The sequence below is a fragment of the Ovis aries genome, chromosome 2 (genome assembly GCF_016772045.2).
Source record: "Ovis aries strain OAR_USU_Benz2616 breed Rambouillet chromosome 2, ARS-UI_Ramb_v3.0, whole genome shotgun sequence".
In the NCBI taxonomy this organism is placed as follows: domain Eukaryota; kingdom Metazoa; phylum Chordata; class Mammalia; order Artiodactyla; family Bovidae; genus Ovis; species Ovis aries.
In genome coordinates this window covers 11,333,341-11,354,169 of record NC_056055.1, presented here as the reverse complement: position 1 = coordinate 11,354,169, position 20,829 = coordinate 11,333,341, and the positions used below count along the sequence as shown (strand labels likewise).

Genomic DNA, 20,829 nt, shown 5'->3' with positions numbered 1-20,829 from the left:
GCATACCTTTCCCCCCCATCCCCCATAATCCACATTCAACCCCAACCCCACCTCACCCCCTGCCCCATCCCCTTTGCAGACCTAAGGCCAATAGGCCACTTGCTACCTTGGGCTGCAGAGACCTAACAGCCCATTTTAGGATTTGACCAGAAGCTGAGAATAGGCCCAGGACCAAGTTCCTGGAGAAGGAAGACAGGCCACAGTGGGAATCGGCCTCGTCAGCTCTAATCCTGCTCCGTTACTTTGAGTGACTGTAAGTCACTCCAAAACAAGGCACTCCTTCCATTTCCCCCTCTTTCCTCTTCTCACTCCGAACAGAGTATGTGCGGCTGTGATTCACGATGACAGAGGGAAAACCCAAGCCTATGCAATGCCAGTGCCCTTCATAGTATAACTTCCCCAACCCCCTCCACCCATCGCTCCCCAAGCCTCTCAAGGCCTCTGCCCAGCCCCTGACTTTCCCAAACCCCAAAGGGCCTGAGCCAACAGGTTCCTTAGCCACTCCCAGACTCAGAGCAATACCAGGGAAAAGTTAAGAAACAGGACTGACTGGTTCCAGCCCTCCTCACCCATTACTAACCTCTCTGCTCCACTAGGGCTTGGCACCTCACCCACCCACCAACACCCTCCTGCTCTATCAACTACCATCTCACACCTTCCTCCCACTCAGGCTACCTGACTTCCGCTCCTCCACTCTCTCCTCCCTGAAGCATCTTTGTTGTTGTTGTTGTTGTTCAGTTGCTCAGTCATCTCCAACTCTTTGCAACCCCACGGACTGCAGCACACCAGGCTTCTCTGTTCTTCACCATCCCTTGGAGCTTGTTCAAACTCATGTCCATCGAATCGGTGATGCCATCCAACCATCTCGTCCTCTGTCATCCCCTTCTCCTCCTACTTTTAATATTTCCCAGGATCAGGGTCTTTTCTAATTAGTTGGCTCTTTATCAGGTGGCCAAAGTATGGAAGCTTTAGCTTCAGCATCAGTCCTTCCAATGAATATTCAGGACCGATGTCCTTTAGGATTGACGGGTTTGATCTCCTTGCAGTCCAAGGGACTCTCAAGAGTCTCCTCCAACACCACAGTTCGAAAGCATCAATTCTTCAGCACTCAGCCTTCTATATGGTCCAACTCTCACATCCATACATGACTACTGGAAAAACCGTAGCTTTGACTAGATGGACCTTTGTTGGCAAAGTAATATCTATGATTTTTAATATGCTGTCTAGGTTGGTCATAGCTTTTCTTCCAAGGAGCAAGCATCCTTTGATTTCATGGCTGTAATCACCATCTGCAGTGATTCTGGAGCCCCCAAAAATAAAGTCTGACACTCTTTCCACTGCTTCCCCATCTATTTGCCATGAAGTGATGGGACCGGATGCCATGATCTTAGTTTTTTGAATTTGAGTTTTAGCCAGCTTTTTCACTCTCCTCTTTCACCTTCATCAAGAGGCTCTTTAGTTCCTCTTCACTTTCTGCCCTAAAGGTGGTGTCATTTGCATATCTGAGGTTATTGGTATTTCTCCCTGCAGTCTTGATTCCAGCATGTGGTTTGTCCAGCCTGGCATTTCACCTGATGTACTCTTCATAGAAGTTAAATAAGCAGGGTGACAATATACAGCCTTGACGTACTCCTTTCCCGATTTGGAACCAGTGTGTTGTTCCATGTCTGGTTCTAACTGTTGCTTCTTGACCTGCATACAGGTTTCTCAGGAGGCAAGTGAGGTGGTCTGGTATTCCCATCTCTTTCAGAATTTTCCACAGTTTGTTGTGATCCACACAGTCAAAGGCTGTGTGGAGCATCTTGGATAACAGTTAAATGCAATTTAGCAATGTTACCAGTGAGAGACTGAAAATACAAATGGACAATGGCTAGATCATACATAAAAACATAACTCTGACGTACAACCTGCAACCACTGGTCTAGTAAGTCAAACCACCTCTGTAACGATAAGTCCCAAGTGATCAGGATTTAATCAGTATTGGCCAGTTTCCCTACTATTTACCCATGCCTCAAACTTAGGGCCAATCAGAGAAAGCCAAATACACTCCCCTAACCAATGGGATGCCTGCTATTAGAGGGAAGCCATTTCCAGCTTGCCCATGGCAACATCCTCCAGCCAATGGGGGCATACCTGAAGATTTCCCTTTTCTACTGTAAAGTTGTGACACTCCCCAGCCTGTCTTTGAGTCTCTGACAAACGTAAGAGATGGTGGCTGACTCTCTTGCTAGAGGAAGCTTTCTATAAACAGCCTTTGCCTATTCTCATGGAGTAGTCTTCATTTATTTCCATACCAGATTCCTAATACAAGCCACAGTCCCTACTCACAAGGACCTCTCACACTAGTAAACAATTACACTGCAATATCCATGGGAAATAAATGGAAACAGTGGAAACAGTGTCAGATTTTATTTTGGGGGGCTTCAAAATCACTGCAGATGGTGACTGCAGCCATGAAATTAAAAGACGCTTACTCCTTGGAAGAAAAGTTATGACCAACCTAGATAGCATATTCAAAAGCAGAGACATTACTTTGCCAACAAATGTCTGTCTAGTCAAGGCTATGGTTTTTCCAGTGGCCATGTATGGATGTGAGAGTTGGACTGTGAAGAAAGCTGAGCGCCGAAGAATTGATGCTTTTGAACTGTGGTGTTGGAGAAGACTCTTGAGAGTTCCTTGGACTGTAAGGAGATCCAACCAGTCCATTCTGAAGGAGATCAGCCCTGGGATTTCTTTGGAAGGAATGATGCTGAAGCTGAAACTCCAGTACTTTGGCCACCTCATGTTAAGAGTTGACTCCTTGGAAAAGACTCTGATGCTGGGAGGGATTGGGGGCAGGAGGAGAAGGGGATGACAGAGGATGAGATGGCTGGATGGCATCACGGACTCGATGGACGTGAGTCTGAGTGAACTCCGGGAGTTGGTGATGGACAGGGAGGCCTGGCGTGCTGTGATTCATGGGGTCGCAAAGAGTCGGACACGACTGAGCGACTGAACTGAACTGACTGATGGTGTAAGCATATAGGGCAAAGGTATTATATAGATATGTATGTGTCCATATGTGTATGTATAGATACTTCCTCAAGTATGTAGTGTCCCCCACAATATGGCACAGAGGCGTGTGTGTGGTGTCTCTGGTGCTGCAAAGGGAACTGGAGAACTCCAAGGGGCCTCCAAGAAGGAGGACAGTTGGGCTGGTTTTGAAAACTGCACAGCACTCACTAAGTAGCCAGCTGTAGGGAAAGGCAAGAGCAGGTCTCCATTCTTCTCCTTCCTTCCCCTCTCCTTACGAAGCTTTCCACTTGTAGACCACCTCTGCTGTTTGACCTTCTCCAGTAAATCTCATTTTTTTTCACATTTTCAGTTTCTCACTCTACTGGATAATTCATCGTATTCTAAAATGTGTTAGACGTACTGATGACCCTCTTTCCAGTGCAGGAACACTGACACAGATATAGGGAACAGATATATGGACAGAGGAGGGAAGGTGAAGATGGGATGAATTGGGAAATTGAGATTGACATACATACATTACCATGTGCAGAACAGATAGCTAGTGAGAACCTGCTATAAAGCTTAAGACGCTCAGCTCACGCTCTGTGATGACCTAGAGGGATGGGAGTAGGGCGGAGGTCTACGGGGGAGGGGATATACGCATACATATGGCTGATTTACTTCATTATACAGAAGAAACTAACAAAGCATCGTAAGGTAATTATAGTCCAATAAAAAATAAAAATAAAATGTGCTGGAGACAGCTTTACCACTTTCTCCTGGCCAAAAAAAAAAAAAAGAATATCTTGCACTGACCTGGCCAGCCCAACTGAACACAATCTCCTATTTGCTTCGATCTTCCTTAAAGAGTATCTACTCTGCAGTCAAGGACCTGCATTCATTTGAGCCCTCTGCATCTGGCTCTCACTCTCACTGCTCAGCTAGCTCTGGCTCCCACTGACAGAGTCACCAAAACTAAAGCCTTGTTCTCAGTCTCCACGCCCTTGGCTCCCATTCTCCTGGTGTCCCTGATGCTCTTCTAGTTCAGTCTTCCTTTGACCTCTGTGGGCGCTGCTCCTTCTCCTCCACATGTACCATCTGAGCTTAGTCTTTCCAAGAATCTGTCCTTGATGGCTACTAAACACATCAAAAGAAGCTCAACATCGCTCATTATTAGAGAAGTGCAAATCAAAACTACAATGACATATCACCTCATCCTGGTCAGAATGGTCATCATCAAAAATATCTACCAACAATAAATGCTGGAGAGGGTGAGGAGAAAAGGGAACCCCCTTGCACTGTTGATGGGAATGCAAATTGATACAGCCACTATGGAAGACGGTATGGAGACTCCTTTAAAAACTAGGAATAAAACTACCTTATGATCCAACAACCCCACTACTGGGCATATACCCTGAGAAAACCGTAAATGAAAAAGACACACGTACTCCACTGTTCACTGCAACACTATTTACAATAGCTAGGACATGGAAGCCACCTAGATGTCCATTGGCAGATGGATGAGAAAGCTGTGGTACATATATACAATGGAATATGCCTCAGCCATAAAAAGGAAGACATTTGAGACAGTGCTAATTAGGTGGATGAACCTAGAGCCTATTATACAGAGTGAAGTAAGTCAGAAGGAGAAAAACAAATATCATATATTAACATATATTGATGGAACCTAGAAAAATGGTACTGATGAATAGGTTATTTTGAGGGTAGCAGTAGAGACGCAAAAAGAGAACAGACTTAAGGACACATATATGGGTAGCAAGAAGAGGGTGGGACAAATGGAGAGAGTGCCATGGAAACATACACTGACATATGTAAAGCAGATAGCCAGTGGGAATCTGCTGTATGACTCAGGGAACTCAAACTGGGGCTCTGTGACAACCTAGAGGGGTGGGATGTGGCAGGAAGTGGAAGGGAGGCTCTTGAGGAAGGGAACATCCATGTTGATGTATGGAAGAAGTCAACAGAATATTGTGATTATCCTTCAGTTAAAAGTAAATAATGAAAAAATTGGAAAAAAACAAAACCAAAAAGAACCTGTCCTTGGTCTTCTTCGTCTTACCAACCTCAAGGCTTCAAGTGACCATTGAATCACCATCACTGCAGACACTTACTGTCCACAGTCTCAGTTCCCTGTTGATTTCATGTCTCCAAATTCCTAACATCAACTCAAATTCAGGATCTCCAAAACAACGAAGCATCTTTCTTCCCAAGTCTTTTTTTGTCCTTCTATAGAACCATATATGAAAGTGGCACCATAAAGAAGACTGAGGGCCAAAGAACTGATGCTTTCAAACTGTGGTGTTGGAGAAGACTTTTGAGAGTCCCTTGGACTGCAAGGAGATCAAACCAGTCAATCCTAAAGGAAATCAACCCTGAATATTCACTGGAAGGACAGATGCTGAAGCTGAAACTCCAAAACTTTGGCCACCTGATGTGAAGAGCTGACTCACTGAAAAAAACCCTGATGCTGGGAAAAACTGAGGGCTGGAGGAGAAGGAAGGTACAGAGGATAAGATGGTTGGATAGCATCACCAACTCAGTGGACATTAGTTTGAGCAAACTCCGGGAAATAGTGAGGACATGGAAGCCTGGTGTGCTGCAGTCCATGGGGTCACAAACAGTCAAACATGACTTAGCAACTGAACAACAATGGAACCATATGGGGCTTTCCAGGGAGCGCTAGTGGTAAAGAGCCTGCCTGCCCAGTGCAGGAGATGCAGAGAAGCGGGTTCAATCCTTGGGTCATGAAGATCCCTGGAGTAGGAAATGGCAACCCACTCCAGCATTCTTGCCTGGGCAATCAGGCAATAAACCTGGTGGACTACAGTCCCACGGGGTCACAAAGAGTAGGACACGACGGAGCACTATAGCACCATAGAACCGTATATCCAAATCAACCCGTCCTGAACCTGTAGTGTTCCATCTTCCCTCTTTGGTTCCCTTGAACCTTAATATCTGTCATTAAGTCCTTCCCTTTCCACCTTATCATCTACATACAGTCCTCATTTCCTGCGGTTATGACTGTGGGGCCAAGAGTCAGGACTTTTAGAACAGATGTAACAACTTCCTCAACAGCCCCTAAGCCTCTAGTCAGTTCCCGCACTGTCTACTGCAAGGAAACCTGCCCTTGATCACACCAGGTTCTCCACGGTTGTAAATGATGGGAAAATTCTGACATAGGGAGAGGAGGTTCAACCAGGGCAACCCTGACTTCCATTTCCCAAGATTCACCTCACAGCAGTGAAGCAGTTGCAGATGGCTGGGCTTATGTAGTTACTTTGGTCAACATCTGAGCCCAGCAAGTCAATGGGAACACAGTGGACAGTTTCCTAGGCTACTGTCTTCACATAGAGATTCTGAAGTATGCGCCAAGCGTCTGTAAGCTTTTATGTACACTGCTGTGGGAGATCAAGTTAGAGAAGGAAGTTAGAAATCCCATCAGAGCGTCTGATGTTTACAAAAAGGGGAGGGAGCACTTCAGAAGGTTTGCCAACCAAGAAAAATACCATCCAGTGATAGTGAAAGTCCCAAGGTGAAGAGAATTGGGGGGAACAAGAGTAGGAGCCGCAGAGTCTCTGAGTATCTCCTTACATGGTATTTGCCATCCACTACAGGATGACTGTTTCATTTACTTCACTTCATTTCACTTCACAGGATGACTATTTCATTTTATTAGGGAAGCTAGATACTTTCCTTATACCTCTTTTTTCGGCTGCACTGCCTGGCATGTGGGATCTTAGTTCCCCAATCAGGGGTTGAATCCATGCCCTCTGTTGTGGAAGCATCGAGTCTTACCTACTGGACCAACAGAAAAGTCTCCCTTGTACCATTTTTTATATCACTCACTCCCTGTACTAAACCTGCAATGATTATCAATGGCTCCTCACTGCCCAGAAACATCTAAGTCTAAATGCCTGGGTCTGCCAACTACAACGCACTGCCTTCTGGTGAAATCCAACCTGCTGTTCTGCCCCCATTTTCCACCCACCTTCTACACGTCAGTCCAATGGAAATGCAGACCCTGTGCTTTTGTGCCTCCATGAGCTTTCTTCCTTTGTCCCCTCCACCTGGGATTCATGCATTCACTCATTCATTCTCAGTGGAGAGCTAACTGTGCCCTCTGTGATGAGCTGGGATGCCTTTTCCTCACCTTCCCGTATCGACTATTACCTACCTTTTTTGGTCCCATTTAAGGGTCCAGTACTTTGGCTACCTCATGCGAAGAGTTGACTCATTGGAAAAGACTCTGATGCTGGGAGGGATTGCGGGCAGGAGGAGAAGGGGATGACAGAGGATGAGATGGCTGGATGGCATCACTGATTCGACGGATGTGAGTCTGAGTGAACTCCAGGAGTTGGTGATGGACAGGGAGGCCTGGCGTGCTGCAATTCATGGGGTCGCAAAGAGTCGGACACGACTGAGCAACTGAACTGAACTGACTGACTAAGGGTCACCTCTTCCACGGTGCTACCGGATTCCCTTAATCAGATGTAGTCTCTCCCTCTTCTGACCACTCAACTTTTCAGAGCACTGATGGGGTTCAAGGGCTTACCTGGTGGCTCAGGCAGTAAAGAATCTGCCTGTAATGCAGGAGACCAGCATTCGATCCCTGAGTTGGGAGGATCCCCTGAAGAAGGAACTGGCAACCCACTCCCTGGAGAATTTCATGAACAGACGAGCCTGGCAGGCTACTACTTCAACTGCCTGGAAATGGATTATTTGCTTGTCTGTCTTCTCCAGAATGGGCTTCCTGGTGACTCAGACATAAAGAATCTGCCTGCAATGAGGGAGACCTGGGTTCCATCCTGGGTTGGGAAGATCTCCTGGAGGAGGGCATGGCTACCCATTCCAGTATTCTTGCTTGGAGAATCCCATGGACAGAGGAGCCAGGCGGGCTACAGTTCATGGGGTCGCAAAGAGTCGGACACGACTATGAGGTCAGTGAGGGCCAGCACAGGGACCTCACATCCTTCTCAGGAAAACTATTCAAGGACCATTCATCTGTTAAATGAATCAACTGATTAATGAGTGCTTTATTCCCATAAACTTCCTTACACTTCTTTCTCACCATATTAGCACTCGGTTCTTCATCAAATGTTAAAAATTAAAAGGCAGGAAGAAAACTGCTCCAGGGTCAAGAATTTGTCGCGCAAAAGCCAGAGCGGGGCCGGAAGCGTGACAGTGCAGGCGGAACGCCCTTCCACGCCCTCTCGCGCGGGGCGCGGCTCTCCCAGGGGGCGCCCCCACAGCCCGCTCGCGCCCAGCCCCCACTCGCGCCAGGTCCCCGGGGGGCGCGGACCCGACCACAGGGCACTCAGCTCCCCACAGCCCCTGTGCGGGGGCGGGGAAGGCATCCGGGGAAGCCCACCAGTATCTCGGAGCCCCGCCCTCCCGATCTCTGACTTGAGCCCCACTCCCGGGCTCTGCGCCAGCCCGGCCCAGGGGCGGGGGAGCGCCGCGCCCGCTCCCCGCCCGCACTCACCGTCCTGGCTCCAAGATCGGGGCGCGCCTCGGGCTAGGCTGAGCAGCAGCAGCAGCAGCAGCAGGCGGCCTAGAGGGATGCAGACGCCCCAGGGTCCCCGGGCCATGCCGCCGCCGCCTCCCTCCCGGCGCGCCCGGACTCCTCCTGCCGCCCCGAGGCACGGAGATAAGGCGGCTGGCGCCCTGGGGAGGGGACCGGGCTGGGCGCTTCCGGCGCCGCACGGGGGAGCCGAGGGTGCCGCGGGGTCCCGGAGTGGGGGAGCGGCGCGCGGGCTCTTCCTCCCCAGCAGGCCCGCGCCCCGGAGAATGCTCGTTCAGGCAATCGCTCCTGCACCGGCCGTGCACCTGCTGCGCGCCGGGTGCTGCGGGCCTAGGGACACCCGGCGGGCCCGGCCTAGTGACACACCCGAACGTAGAGTTCCCGACTGCGCCGGGAGAAAACGTGTCCTGTGCCCTAAGCCTGAGGAACGATCGCGGGATCCTAGGGGCTCAGGGAGGCAACTCCCAGGGTGGCAAAGGAAGAGGGGTGAGGGGCAGAAGGAACAGGAGTCTTTCAGGAGCTGAAAGAGAGCTGGGTGAGGTGGCTGGAGCTCCAAGGGCGAGAAGACCTCCGGTCCAGGCCGCCCCGGCGACAGGTTTGACCAGGCGACAAGACCGTCAGTGGCTTCAGAGCTGGTAGGGCTTCCTGCTACTCCGGGGACAGTCAGCTTGGGGCGTCAGGGAGGCTTCAAGAGGATGTAAGCGAAGACCTGGGGATGAGAAGGGCCCAGAGAGGAATCTAAGCGGTGAGAGGCGTGGGCTAGACTGGAGAGCGCGCATTCTAGAAATGGGGAGGGAGACCTCCTTAGAGTGAGAACGGACAGTTGGAGAGAGGCAATGAGCTGCGGAGATAAAGAAGAACTCATAAACCCAGGAAAGGAGGTTGCTGAGAAGCAGTCACCGGGATCTCATCAGGAAAGTCTCCCCGGGTTGGCTCTGTAGGACTGGGAAAGGGGCCCGGGAGGCAGGGAGCCCGCCCAGAGCTGCTTCAGAGATCCAGGCAAGAGAGGACACGTCCCGGAGCGGAGCACTGGCTCCGAGTGTGGAGGGAATTAACAAGTGAAAGTAGTACTGGGTGGAATCCACTGGATCTTATGACCAGTGGACTGTGGTGGACAAGCAAAGAGAAATTACAGATGTCACCGAAACTTTTGGTTTGGGCAGCTGGGTTGATGGCGTTGGGAGTCACTGAAATAGAAACACAAAGGGAGTTGTGGCAAGCTGGGGTAGGGAGAGGCTGGCTGCAGGGAAAGAAAAAATAAGTTCCAGGTTGAACGTTTTCAGCTTGAAGTGTCCGTTTTGAGGTGTCTGTGGAGCACCCCAAGAGCAGCGGCCCCCTCCACTTCCTCACCCATTTCCTCACCCATATCCTCACTGGCTTGCCTCTGTGCCGTGGGCCTGCTCTCACCCTAACCACCCAGGACCACAGGGTTCAACTTGCTGTGCAGCCTTAAAAAGAAGTGGTTAAAAATAAACTTCCTAGGCCCTTTGCATCAGGCTTCCTTGCTAATCATTCTTTGCTCAGCAAAGATAAGAGCCTGCTTTGGGGAGTACTATGGACAGGGCAAGTAGTGCAAGCTATCTCCTATTATTTAGACAGTGTCTTTAAGCTCCGCTCTCCATGAACTTTGAAATCATGTCATTGTTTCAATACCTCTTCTTCGGGCTCTTCCCTGGTGGCTCAGATGGGAAAGCGTCTGCCTACAATGTGGGAGACCTGGGTTTGATCCCTGGGTTGGGTCTGGAGAAGGAAATGGCAACCCACTCCAGTACTCTTGCCTGAAAAATCCTATGGAAAGAGGAGCCTGGTAGGCTACCGTCCATGGGGTCACAAAGAGTCGGACACGACTGAGTGACTTCACTCATACCTCTTCTTCTCTGCCATGCTCCCATGCCAAATAAATACATACATTTTAATACATTTGTGTACATCCGTTTATAAATGTGTGTATATGTATAGGTTATTGTGCTTGTGCTTAGTCACTCAGTCAGGTCCAACTCTTTGCAACTCCATGGGCTGTAAACCCCACCCCCCTTCTCCAGGCTCCTCTGTCCATGGAGATTCTCCAGGCAAGAATACTGGAGTGGGTTGCCATGCTTTCCTCCAGGGATCTTCCCAACCTAGGAATGAACCCCAGGTCTCCCACATTGCAAGCAGATTCTTTCCCATCTGAGCCACCAGGGAAGCCATATACATTTTTAATTGGTAATGTCAGGGAAAAAATATCCAAGACTTGGAAATGGACAACAGATTACTGGGTGTCTTTTCAATGGGGTGCTAGGTGTTGTGCAGTAGCCCTTCTGAAGATTATTTTATTCTAGAGGGTTGTGCACCATTTGGGGTTTTTAAAATATTTTTTTAAATCTTTTGGCTGAGTCTCGTGGCATGTAAAATCTTAGCTCCCCAAACCTGTGTCTCCTGAATTGGAAGCTTGGAGTCTCTCTAAATTTTGAAAATTTTATGTTAGTACAATACATGATGCACTTATATCCTACATTAGATTGTGTGATTTTTTGTTTTCAAACAAATATTTTTGTAAAAACAAACTACATCCTACCCAATGGTAAGTTCATGGAGTCACACAATGAAAAATTATCTTATCAGTACTTGTCGCTAGAATTAAAAGAGAATATTGAACCAGTGTTAATTAAATTTGGCAGTGAGATTATTACCAAGAAAATATTTAGCTTAAGAAAAATGTTCTTTTTTAAGGGAGCACAGTCAGTACACCACTGTCTTTTAAAAGAGAATTTACAGAGAACCTTTTTTTTCCCATGATATCAAGATTTTAATGACTTCATCAAAGAAAAAAATGACTTTTGGTTTCAACATGGCATCATAAATTCTGAAAGAGTGCTCTCTCCTATCTCCTAAATCCCAGTAAAATATTAAATGTCCAGAGAGATACACACCCGATTAAGTATGCAGCAGTGCTTTCAAACAGGGAAAAATGACATCAGTAAACCAGACAGCTTTGAAAACTGTGTTGGATTAGATTTGCCACATGGCTTCCACAAAAATGTCCACTAAAAGAGATGAGAGAAAAAATTTTGAAATTATATGCATAGCTTTTGTACATATAACATAATGTACAGATATTACAATATTTTCAAATTTGCTCCAGTACCAATGTGTAAGAATTGTTGAAAAAAATGAAAAGTACACTTTTTCCTAGTTCAAAGCATTTTATCTTCCTCATCTGTGTACATATTGTTCACTATAATCTGCTCCTTCTTCGTGCTTCAGGCCACCAAATGCTAGTTTCCTGGCTCTCCAAAAAAACTACCATTTTCCACACTTAAAAAAAAACTTTAAACTTCTCTTTTAAGAGTTTTTTATAGTAATTTACTCATCAGTGAGCCTTCATATGATTAATAAAATATTTAAATCCTACCTAAAATATTGAGGTTTACTGACCAATATTGTGGAAGTGATTTTAAGGGACATCAAGCAGTCTTGTATAAATAATCCAGACAGCTTCCTGACTTATTCCTATTTCCCATCATCGAAGTCTAAGAAATACTGAAGTCTATTTTAATACATCTTGCTACATAATCAAAACATTCGGTGACAACAAAGAATGCCCATGTTCACAGCATTATTATTCACATGAGCCAGAGGATGGAAGCAATCCAAATATCCATGCAAGGATGGGTGGATAAACAAAATGTAGTGGAGACATACAATGGAATATTATTTGACCTTAAAATGAAAGTAGGGACTTCCTTGGCCATCCAGTGGTTAAGACTTTGCCTTCCAATGCAGGGAATAAGGCTTTGATCCCCGGTGGAGGAACTAAGATCCCACATGGCTGAAGTTTTGGCAAAATAATAATAATAAGATTTTTAAAAAATGAAGCAGAAGCAATATTGTAAAAAATTCAATAACGACTTTAAAAAATGGTCCACGTTAAAAAAAAATCTTAAGAAAAAGGAAGTAAATTCTGACACATGCTACACTGTAGATGAAACTTGAGGATATTATGCTAAGTGAAATAAGCCAGTTAAAGAAGGGTAAGTACTATAAGTTTCCACTTATATAAGGTGGAAAACTCATAGAGACAGAAGTAGAAGGAGTTTGGAGAAGAGGGAAATGGGAAGCTGATGTTTAATTAGTAGAGAGTTTCACTTTTGCAAGATGGAAAATTCTGGGGGTGGATGGTGGTGATGGTTGCAGACAAGATGAATGTATTTAATGCCACTGAGCTGCACATTTAAACATGATGAAAATGATTTTTGAAAGTCAATCAGAAAAAAAAGGTAGGTACCTATTTTTATTTTACCAGGCAGGCACTAACATATAGGACTCCCCACATTAACTTTGGATCTTGACAAATCAGAATTATAGGAAAGGTCCCTTGGAAAGCCCCATCCCCCAATCCCTGAGACATAAATGGATGGGATTCCTAGAGAGCCCTGAGTGGCCTGTGAGGCAGGCAGGAATGTGGAGAGGAGAAGTCTGGGCAAATAGAAAGTGAACACTGGCCCTAGTATCTCTAGCATTTCCCCCCCTGGCTGCTCTTCAGTGTGTCTCCTTACAATATAAAGTTTGGTGTTTGCCTGGTGGGTTCTCATCCCGACATGACACAGAGCCAGAAGGAGAAGGGAGACAGGGAGGCTGGATACCAAATATCTTAGAACTTTCCTGGAAAAATCCCTTGCTTGGTCATCACACTCCTAACCAGAAATGACTTACTGCTTTTTTCCAGAGGCTGGCTTGGGAATACTAGCAGGCTTGCAAATTGTAAATAAATTGCTTATCTGTGGATATTTCGGGAATGGTTTGAATATGTAACTGTAATGAGTTTGATAAGCTTCGGTGTTGAACTTATTGCTTGAAGTTGGCATTAACTTGCAAATGATTTAAATATTTGAAGCCTCTGATATATTACGCTGGTTGAAAAACTGTGAGTGCTTGAAAACGATAAAAGTGAGCCCCCTCTGTAACACCACATTCCACGGTCACAGACATTGGTCACACACATCTATCCCTAGCTGACGTGACCTCTGAGAACACCGCCAGGCTACCTGTAAGAGGCCACGTTGACCCTCCCAGGATGGAGTCAACCTCTTAAGCAGATTTGTCCAGACCTATAGCAGGAACCTGTCTCTATGGAGAAAAGCCCTGCTGATGACCGTCTCTAAGTCAAGTGCAGGTAAACTTGTCATTCTTAAAATCTCAATGACTCTCAGACACTTCATTGCGATGGGAGAAAGAGCAAGCGAGATTATCCTGCCTTCCTCCACACGCCTCTCCCTCCCCCGAACACACACACAAACCAAACATCCTACCTGCAGTCAGTTTGTGGAGCTTGGGCAACAAATAGACTATTGGCTGTTACATCTGACTGCTAGAAGCCATCCGGACACCGGGGTTCTCAGAATTGCACTGGCGAGTGCACTCTGATAGAAGATTTGGCATTTTTAAAAAATGTGGACCATTTTTAAAGTCTTTATTGAGTTTGTTACACTATCGCTTCCGTTTTATGTTTTGGTTTTTGGCCTCAAGATGTGAGATCTTAATTCCTCAACCAGGCATCCGACCTGCACCTCCTGCATTGGAAGGCAAAGTCTTAACCACTGGATCGCCAGGGAAGGCCCTGGAAGATGTGGATTTAGAAGCAAACTTCAGACATTCCAGCTGAAGTTCAGAAAGCAGCTGGCATAGGATTGGCCCGTCCTTGCCCCTTGGTAGCAGGGGTAACACCAAGCAAGACTAGGGCTCTGTGTCCCATTCTCTCTCTCTCTCTCTCTCTCTCTCTCACACACACACACACACACACACACACAGAGTCACCTGCCTCACAAGAGGAAGCCTCAGCTGTTGGTATGTTTGTTCCACAAACCCCAAAAGGAAGCCTGCTGACAGCCCATTTCCGGACCAAGAATCGGCCTGAGGACCCTTGCAGGCACCCACAGCCCTGAGAAGTGGGGTGCATCTAACCATGACTGACACAATTGCTGAGGAAGCTCACAACAACTCTGAAGGCTGATGGAGCTACGCCTTGCTTAATGAGAACTGCCAACAGTGAAGACCCATCACTGACCTTAGCAAATAGTACAATCTTTAAAAGAGAAATACTGTACTCAATTATTTCACAATGGGCTTAGCCACAGGTTTTACTGATTTCTTTGCTAACTGCTGAGTTTTGTGCCCTGTGGCTTCCTATTTCACCCTCCTGCTCCTCCTCTTCCTCCTTCTTCTTCAGCTTCTAGTACATCTGAGTATCTTTTTCAGAAAGGGTTCCTGGATGGTAAACTTTCAGAATGTTTGCATGTCCAAATATATCTTGATTTTTGTTCCCATCATTTATTTCCTTAAAGATTAACTGAGTTGAGAATTCTGAATTCACAATAATTAAATGATAGGGTAACAGCATCTAGAAGCTGGGTTCAAAAGAATCTTTCCTTAGAATTCTGTCTTCTGTATTAGCGTTGCTGATGAGAACCACAGACTGATTTGATTCCTTCCAAGTAATGTGTCTCTCGTGCTGCTCAACCCAAGCTTTGGGGGTTTTCTGTCTAACCTTGGAATTCAGAAATTTCATGAAGATGTAGTTTTTCATCATTCTTGCCCAGCACTCATTGAACCCTTTCAATTTGTAGATTTGAGCCTTTCTTGGGCTTCCCTAGTTGCTCAGACGGTAAAGTGTCTGTCTACAATGCGGGAGACCTGGGTTCGATCCCTGGGTTGGGAAGATCCCCTGGAGAAGGAAATGGCAATCCACTCCAAGACTATTGCCTGGAAAATCCCATGGACAGAGGAACCTGGTAGGCTACAGGCCATGGGGTCACAAAGAGTCGGACACGACTGAGTGACTTCACTTTTCAGCAGAGAAATTTTTTTCCTTTTGATTCATTGATTCTTTTGTTCTCTTGATTCTATTTATCTCTTGTGGAATGTATGGTAGACAGCGTCTAAAAGTTTGCCTATAGCTTCCGTGGCTCAGTATTTATTTTATTCTCATCATCTTCTTTGTGTTTATTCACTGAATATGGAAGACAGCTCTAACACAGTCTTTCTGTTCACAATTTGGTTTTCATTCATCCCTATCCGTTGAAATACTTTTTTTATTTCTGCATTCATGTTTTTCCCAAGCATGAATTTCCAAGAACTCTTTCTTTTTATAGAATGCCTTTATTTCTGTAAATGGCACTTCCTGACTTCCTCAAGTATACCAACTACCATATTCTAACTTTCTTTTTTTGGCCATGCCCTCATGACATGTAGGATCTGGGTTCCCTGACCAGGGATCAAATCTGTGCCACCTGCAGTGAAATCTCAGAGTTTTAACCACTGGACTGCCAGGGAAGTCCCCAAACTATGGTATTTTAAAGTTCTTTCCTTTCTTGATTAACACTTTTCATCAGCAGGTCCTTTGTTTATTTTTAGCATTGGATGACACTTCTGTTGTTTTTCCTCTGTTTCATGCTTTTTGAATGCCCGTTAGTTTTCACATCAGAGTTTCATCTGTTTAGAATAAGAAGATCGGATATGTTTCCCAAGGCCAGGTGAGAATCCCTGCTTTCTTAAGCGTAAATAGAGATTTGGTTTCAGTGGTCCTAGCTCTAATGGTTTTGAGGGTGGAAGGGAAATAGTGTACACTGGCTACTTTCTCTGGCTCCAGTGCCTTCTCTGGGAGCCTCAGGTATCATAACTCTCATCTTTGGTAAAAAAATAAGCTTTACTTAAAATTTTCACTTGGGGGAAAAAATCCAGGATCTACCACTTCTAAGGCAGAGAATGGGTGCAAATGTTTGCAGCTCATGAATTAATTACCAGCTCACCATCCATGGGGTCACAGAGTTGGACACGACTGAAGCGACTTGGCAGCAGCAGCAGCAGTTCCTTCTCCGTGCCCCTGATATCTCTGAACTTGAGGTTGTTCTAGTGTTTCAAATAGAAAGGTCACTTTTTTGAAGAGCCTCTCTTTCTGCTTTCGTGGGTTGTAGGTGAATTGGCTCTTTCACACATTTATTAATCTGATCACAATCAGCTTTATATCTTACACAAATAACCTCTATTTTGGTGCTCTGGATTTCCAGTTCCACTTTTAGGTGATTCTGTCTTATTTTTTCCTGTTTTTGTTGTTTTTTTTTTTAAAAACTCAAGTATACTTTACATGGGATTCCCAGGTGGCACAGTAGTAAAAAATCCATTTGCCGATGCAGGAGAGGCAGGAATCGCAGGTTTGATCCTTGGGTTGGGAAGATTTCCTGGAGTAGGAAATGGCAGCCCACGCTAGTATTTTTGCCTGGAAAATTCCATGGACGGAGGAGCCTGGTGAGCAATAGTCTATGGAGTCGCAAAGAGTCAGACATGACTGGAGTGACTGCATACACACATAATTTACATACAGTGAAATCCACAAATATTACGTATACATTTCTACTTCCAAAGTTTCCCTGTAAGTGACTTTTCAGCATTTAATTGCCTGTCCTCCCCATTAGACTCAAGGCTGTGAATGCCATGTTAACCAGCTATCCTTATATCTGGAACAACTCTTGGTACCCAGCAAGTATTCTACATGTTGGAAGAAGGAAGGAAGATTGGAGTCAGTCACTGTCTGTCCTCAGTTGCCAGTGGGTGTTAATATTCAGCTCAGCTACTCATCCTTGGAGGAAGCCAGTGCAGACAATCCTCAGATTAGTCACCTCCCTACATGTCTCATTTCCTGTTCATTCAAGGGCTCCAAGGCTCCTGGTTGATCTATCCCCAGGTGACTGTCTCCCACAGTGACTGTCTCCTGGGCTCTGATGTCACCCCACGTTGTACTGACTTGCTCCCACAGTGGTTTTCAAATGGATATGAGTGAGAAACTTTGAGTCTGTGCCAAAGTGGGTAATGGAAAAGGAAGCATGTAGTAGCCAGTTCAAAAGATCTCTTATGCTTTGATTTTCTCTGGCAGGTTTGTGGAATAAACCCTGAGCACTCACAGATAATTTTTTTTAATCAAATTATTCTTTGTCATCATGGCAGTTACTTCTTATGCATATCAATGATTTGCCAGTATTGCATAGTATTGGGCTGACAGGCCATAGACCTTAGACGCTCAGATAAAACACAGGTTGTCAAACATCATCCAAGTCAGGTCACCTGCACCTTCCCAAACAGACTAGCTCTCCATATTGCCAACTCACCAGGTGCTGTCAGAGTTGCTCTTTCCTGAGTCTCTCTGCTTCACTTCCCTGCTGCATACTCCTTGGGAGACTTTTGGTTCACATGACTTCCTATGATCCAAACTGTTGAAAGCAAAACTGGAAGCTGCTGACTCCCATAATCTGAGAGGTGCACTGACAGATGTAACTTAAGGTGTGACTTGACCGAACACCAACAGCGCCCCTGGAATCCAGATTCTCTCTTGGCTCTGCTTGCTCTGTTCTTCAGGTTTTCACTGCATTACTACATGAGAGCTGCTGCAGATCAGTACTTCCAGCATCTCAGCTTCAAAGCCAATGGACAGAGAAAGCTTTTCTTCCCCAGAAGTGACACAAAAGCCTTGAAACTTTTTCTCCCTCGGGACAGAGGTACCCATAGCCACGCCATGGTCCTCGATAATAGGATCAATAAATAGCCTGGAGCTACGAGAGCTCAGCCTGAGTGTGGGGTCAGCCTCACCCGAATCCCAAGGACTGAGCCAGGAAGGAGGGATTCATGATACAGGGCAACATTTTTATCAGCAGGGTAAATGGTGCCAGGCAGCAAGGACAGTAGGTATGACTGTAACTTGTGAGCACACTGGCTCTTCAGAACTCCTCCTTTCTCAGCTTACCAGATCTGCCTTTTCACAAATCAAAGCTTATCTGAGCTGGACTCCCTCTCCTTATGCCATTCTAGGATGTAGCTTTAAGTCTCACCATTCTGGGTAACTACTTTGTGCTTTATTATTGTTGTTGTTGTTGTCACCTATGTCTACTTCAAGAGTTATTTATGCCCCAGACTGAACACAGTACTTGGGGAATAGTTTGACCAGTGTAGAATCAAGTAGATCTTTCCCCCCACAGGTCCTAATAATAAAAATCCTTGTAATAGACTTACATTTTGTATAACTCAAGTGTACAGCCTTAAATGCATACCCATTACATTGTTGAGTGCAGTTCATTACCCTTGAAAGTGAAAATGAAGTTGCTCAGTTGTGTCCGACTCTTTGCGATCCCATGGACTGTAGCCTACCAGGCTCCTCCGTCCATGGGATTTTCCAGGCAAGAGTACTAGAGTGGGTTGCCATTTCCTTCCCCAGGGGATTTTCCTGACCCAGGGATTGAACCCAGGTCTCCTGCATTGCAGGCAGACGCTTTACGCTCTGAGCCACCAGGGAAGCCCAAACCCTTAACTCTGGTGTTTTAGAACACAATGACTCCAGAATACTCTAGAAATGGCTTTCTAGAGACCAACTTTCCAAATTTCCTGGGAATAATGAGCCTGAAGCTGCCTCAGGCTCCCAGGACCTGTCTAGGGTGGCCTAAGGGGGAAGTTCCAGGCAAGGAGACTCCGTGACTTCCTTCAACCACCCATCGCATTTGTAGCCTCTGCCAAGATGCAGGAAGGACTGTGGCTGCAGGAAGGACTGTGGCTTCTAGACCAGTCGAGTTTTTAAGAAGCATTTCTCTGCCTTAAACAAAATCCTATCGGTGGGGTGGGGGGTGGGGTTGTGGGGCTCACATTAGGGGGCCTTTCAGCTGCCCAGAACAAGAAAATCATTAAGGAGGAAGCCTTCAAGCTAGACCCTAAAAGATGAGTAGATTTTCAAAAGATGAAAACAGGGACCCAAAGGAAAACACAGAAAGACAGACAGAAAAGAGTTTTTCTCTGAAAAAAAAATTGCAAAGAAATTTGCTAAGGGTTGGAGATATTCTTGCCTGGAAAGTCCCATGGACGGAGGAGCCTGGTAGGCTGCAGTCCATGAGGTCAGGAAGAGTCGGACACTTACTGAGGGACTTCACTTTCACTTTTCACTTTCATGCATTGGAGAAGGAAATGGCAACCCACTCCAGTGTTCTTGCCTGGAGAATCCCAGGGACGGCGGAGCCTGGTGGGCTGCCATCTGTGGGGTTGCACAGAGTTGGACACGACTGAAGCGACTTAGCAGCAGCAGCAGCAGGAGATACTCAGAGAAGAAAGTCAGAAATTGAAAGGAGGATCCTTCCTGGTGGTTCAGCCGTTGAGAATTCACCTTCCAGTGCATGGGGTCCAGGTTCGATCCCTGGTTGAGGAGCCAGCATCTCACATGCCTCAGGGCCAAAAAACCAGAACACAAACAACAGAAGCAATATTGTGGCAAATTTAATAAAGGCTTTGAAAGTGGTCCGCATTAATAAAGAAAAAAGAAATTGAAAGGAAACTCCTGCTCATGCCCAGCCCTAAGCTTCCAGGCTCTCAAAAGACTCTTCCCAGGAAGTGTCTCCAAGCCAGGATGCTCTTTAATTATAGCAAGAAGAGCCCCCCAACTCTGAACCCCACTTTTCAGAGGGTCCTGCCAATTACAAACATTTTCTCAAAAATTAAATTTATTAATGCACGTAATAATCCTTTCTGGTTCATCATCTGATCATGAAAGTTATATGAGTGAATTAGGACCTTTTTTTTTTAACCTTTAAGAAATATATAGTCTTTATTAGGCTCAGATCAGGACCCTGAAAGTCTTGAGGACATCTGCCTATTTGTCAGTTTTCTTCTCCACGTTCTTTTCAGCCTGTTTCCTTAGCCTCGTGAGCTGTTCTTCCTTCCTGTAACCGATCTTGACCTATTTCTACTTCTCCTCCAGTGGGGCTGCCACTGCCAACCTGTGAGCCAGACACCCTTGGGGGGGAAGCAAACTTTCACACAAGCTTCACACACACGGCCTTGAGAGCAACAGGAACCACTGTTTGCTTTTCCTGGTCAGAGGGCAGCGGGGTCCTATCAAAAACCTTGAGGGCTCAGGGTGGCCTGGCATCCCGTGGTTTTGGGGAAGGCCTGCCACGCACCCTCCAAAAGATGCGGCTCAGAAGTGGCAACAGCTGCGGATAGGTTGGTGTTCATCCGCTTGCTGAGGAAGATCGGGGATTTTAACTTGTTTCTGCAGAACTGCCAGAAATGTTGGTGCGCTCACAGCACACCACCTCCCAGCCCAGCGGTTCCTGTTTGATCATGAAGGGCGTCTGGTTGCCCGGGGAGACGGACAAAGCCATCAGCCTAGGACCAACCCTCTGCCACCTTGGGCATCCGCCTGGGGAAAGTAAAACATTTTAGTACAGAGAAGTTACAAAGAAGAAAAGAAAAAAGAAAAAAAAAAAAAAGAGAGACTTGGCAAA

At 46.1% G+C, this 20,829-nt stretch overlaps 1 protein-coding gene across 5 annotated transcripts in view; it reads right to left on the bottom strand.

The window, feature by feature from the left end:
* The window catches only part of SUSD1 (sushi domain containing 1), a 135,445-nt gene extending 126,772 nt beyond the window's left edge, over nucleotides 1–8,673 (bottom strand). For 3 of the 5 annotated variants that reach the window (XM_060408913.1, XM_042242889.2, XM_060408914.1), the window contains exon 1: nucleotides 107–3,136. Coding sequence is in view for 1 of the 5 variants with exons in the window: in XM_012113334.5 (XP_011968724.3) it covers nucleotides 8,498–8,603 (106 nt within the window). In the remaining 4 variants the exon portion in view is untranslated. Of the gene's footprint in view, nucleotides 1–106; nucleotides 3,137–8,497 lie in introns of those variants that run through there. The other 2 variants (XR_009599115.1, XM_012113334.5) reach the window with 1 other exon arrangement.
* Nucleotides 8,674–20,829: the final 12,156 nt, after the last annotated feature.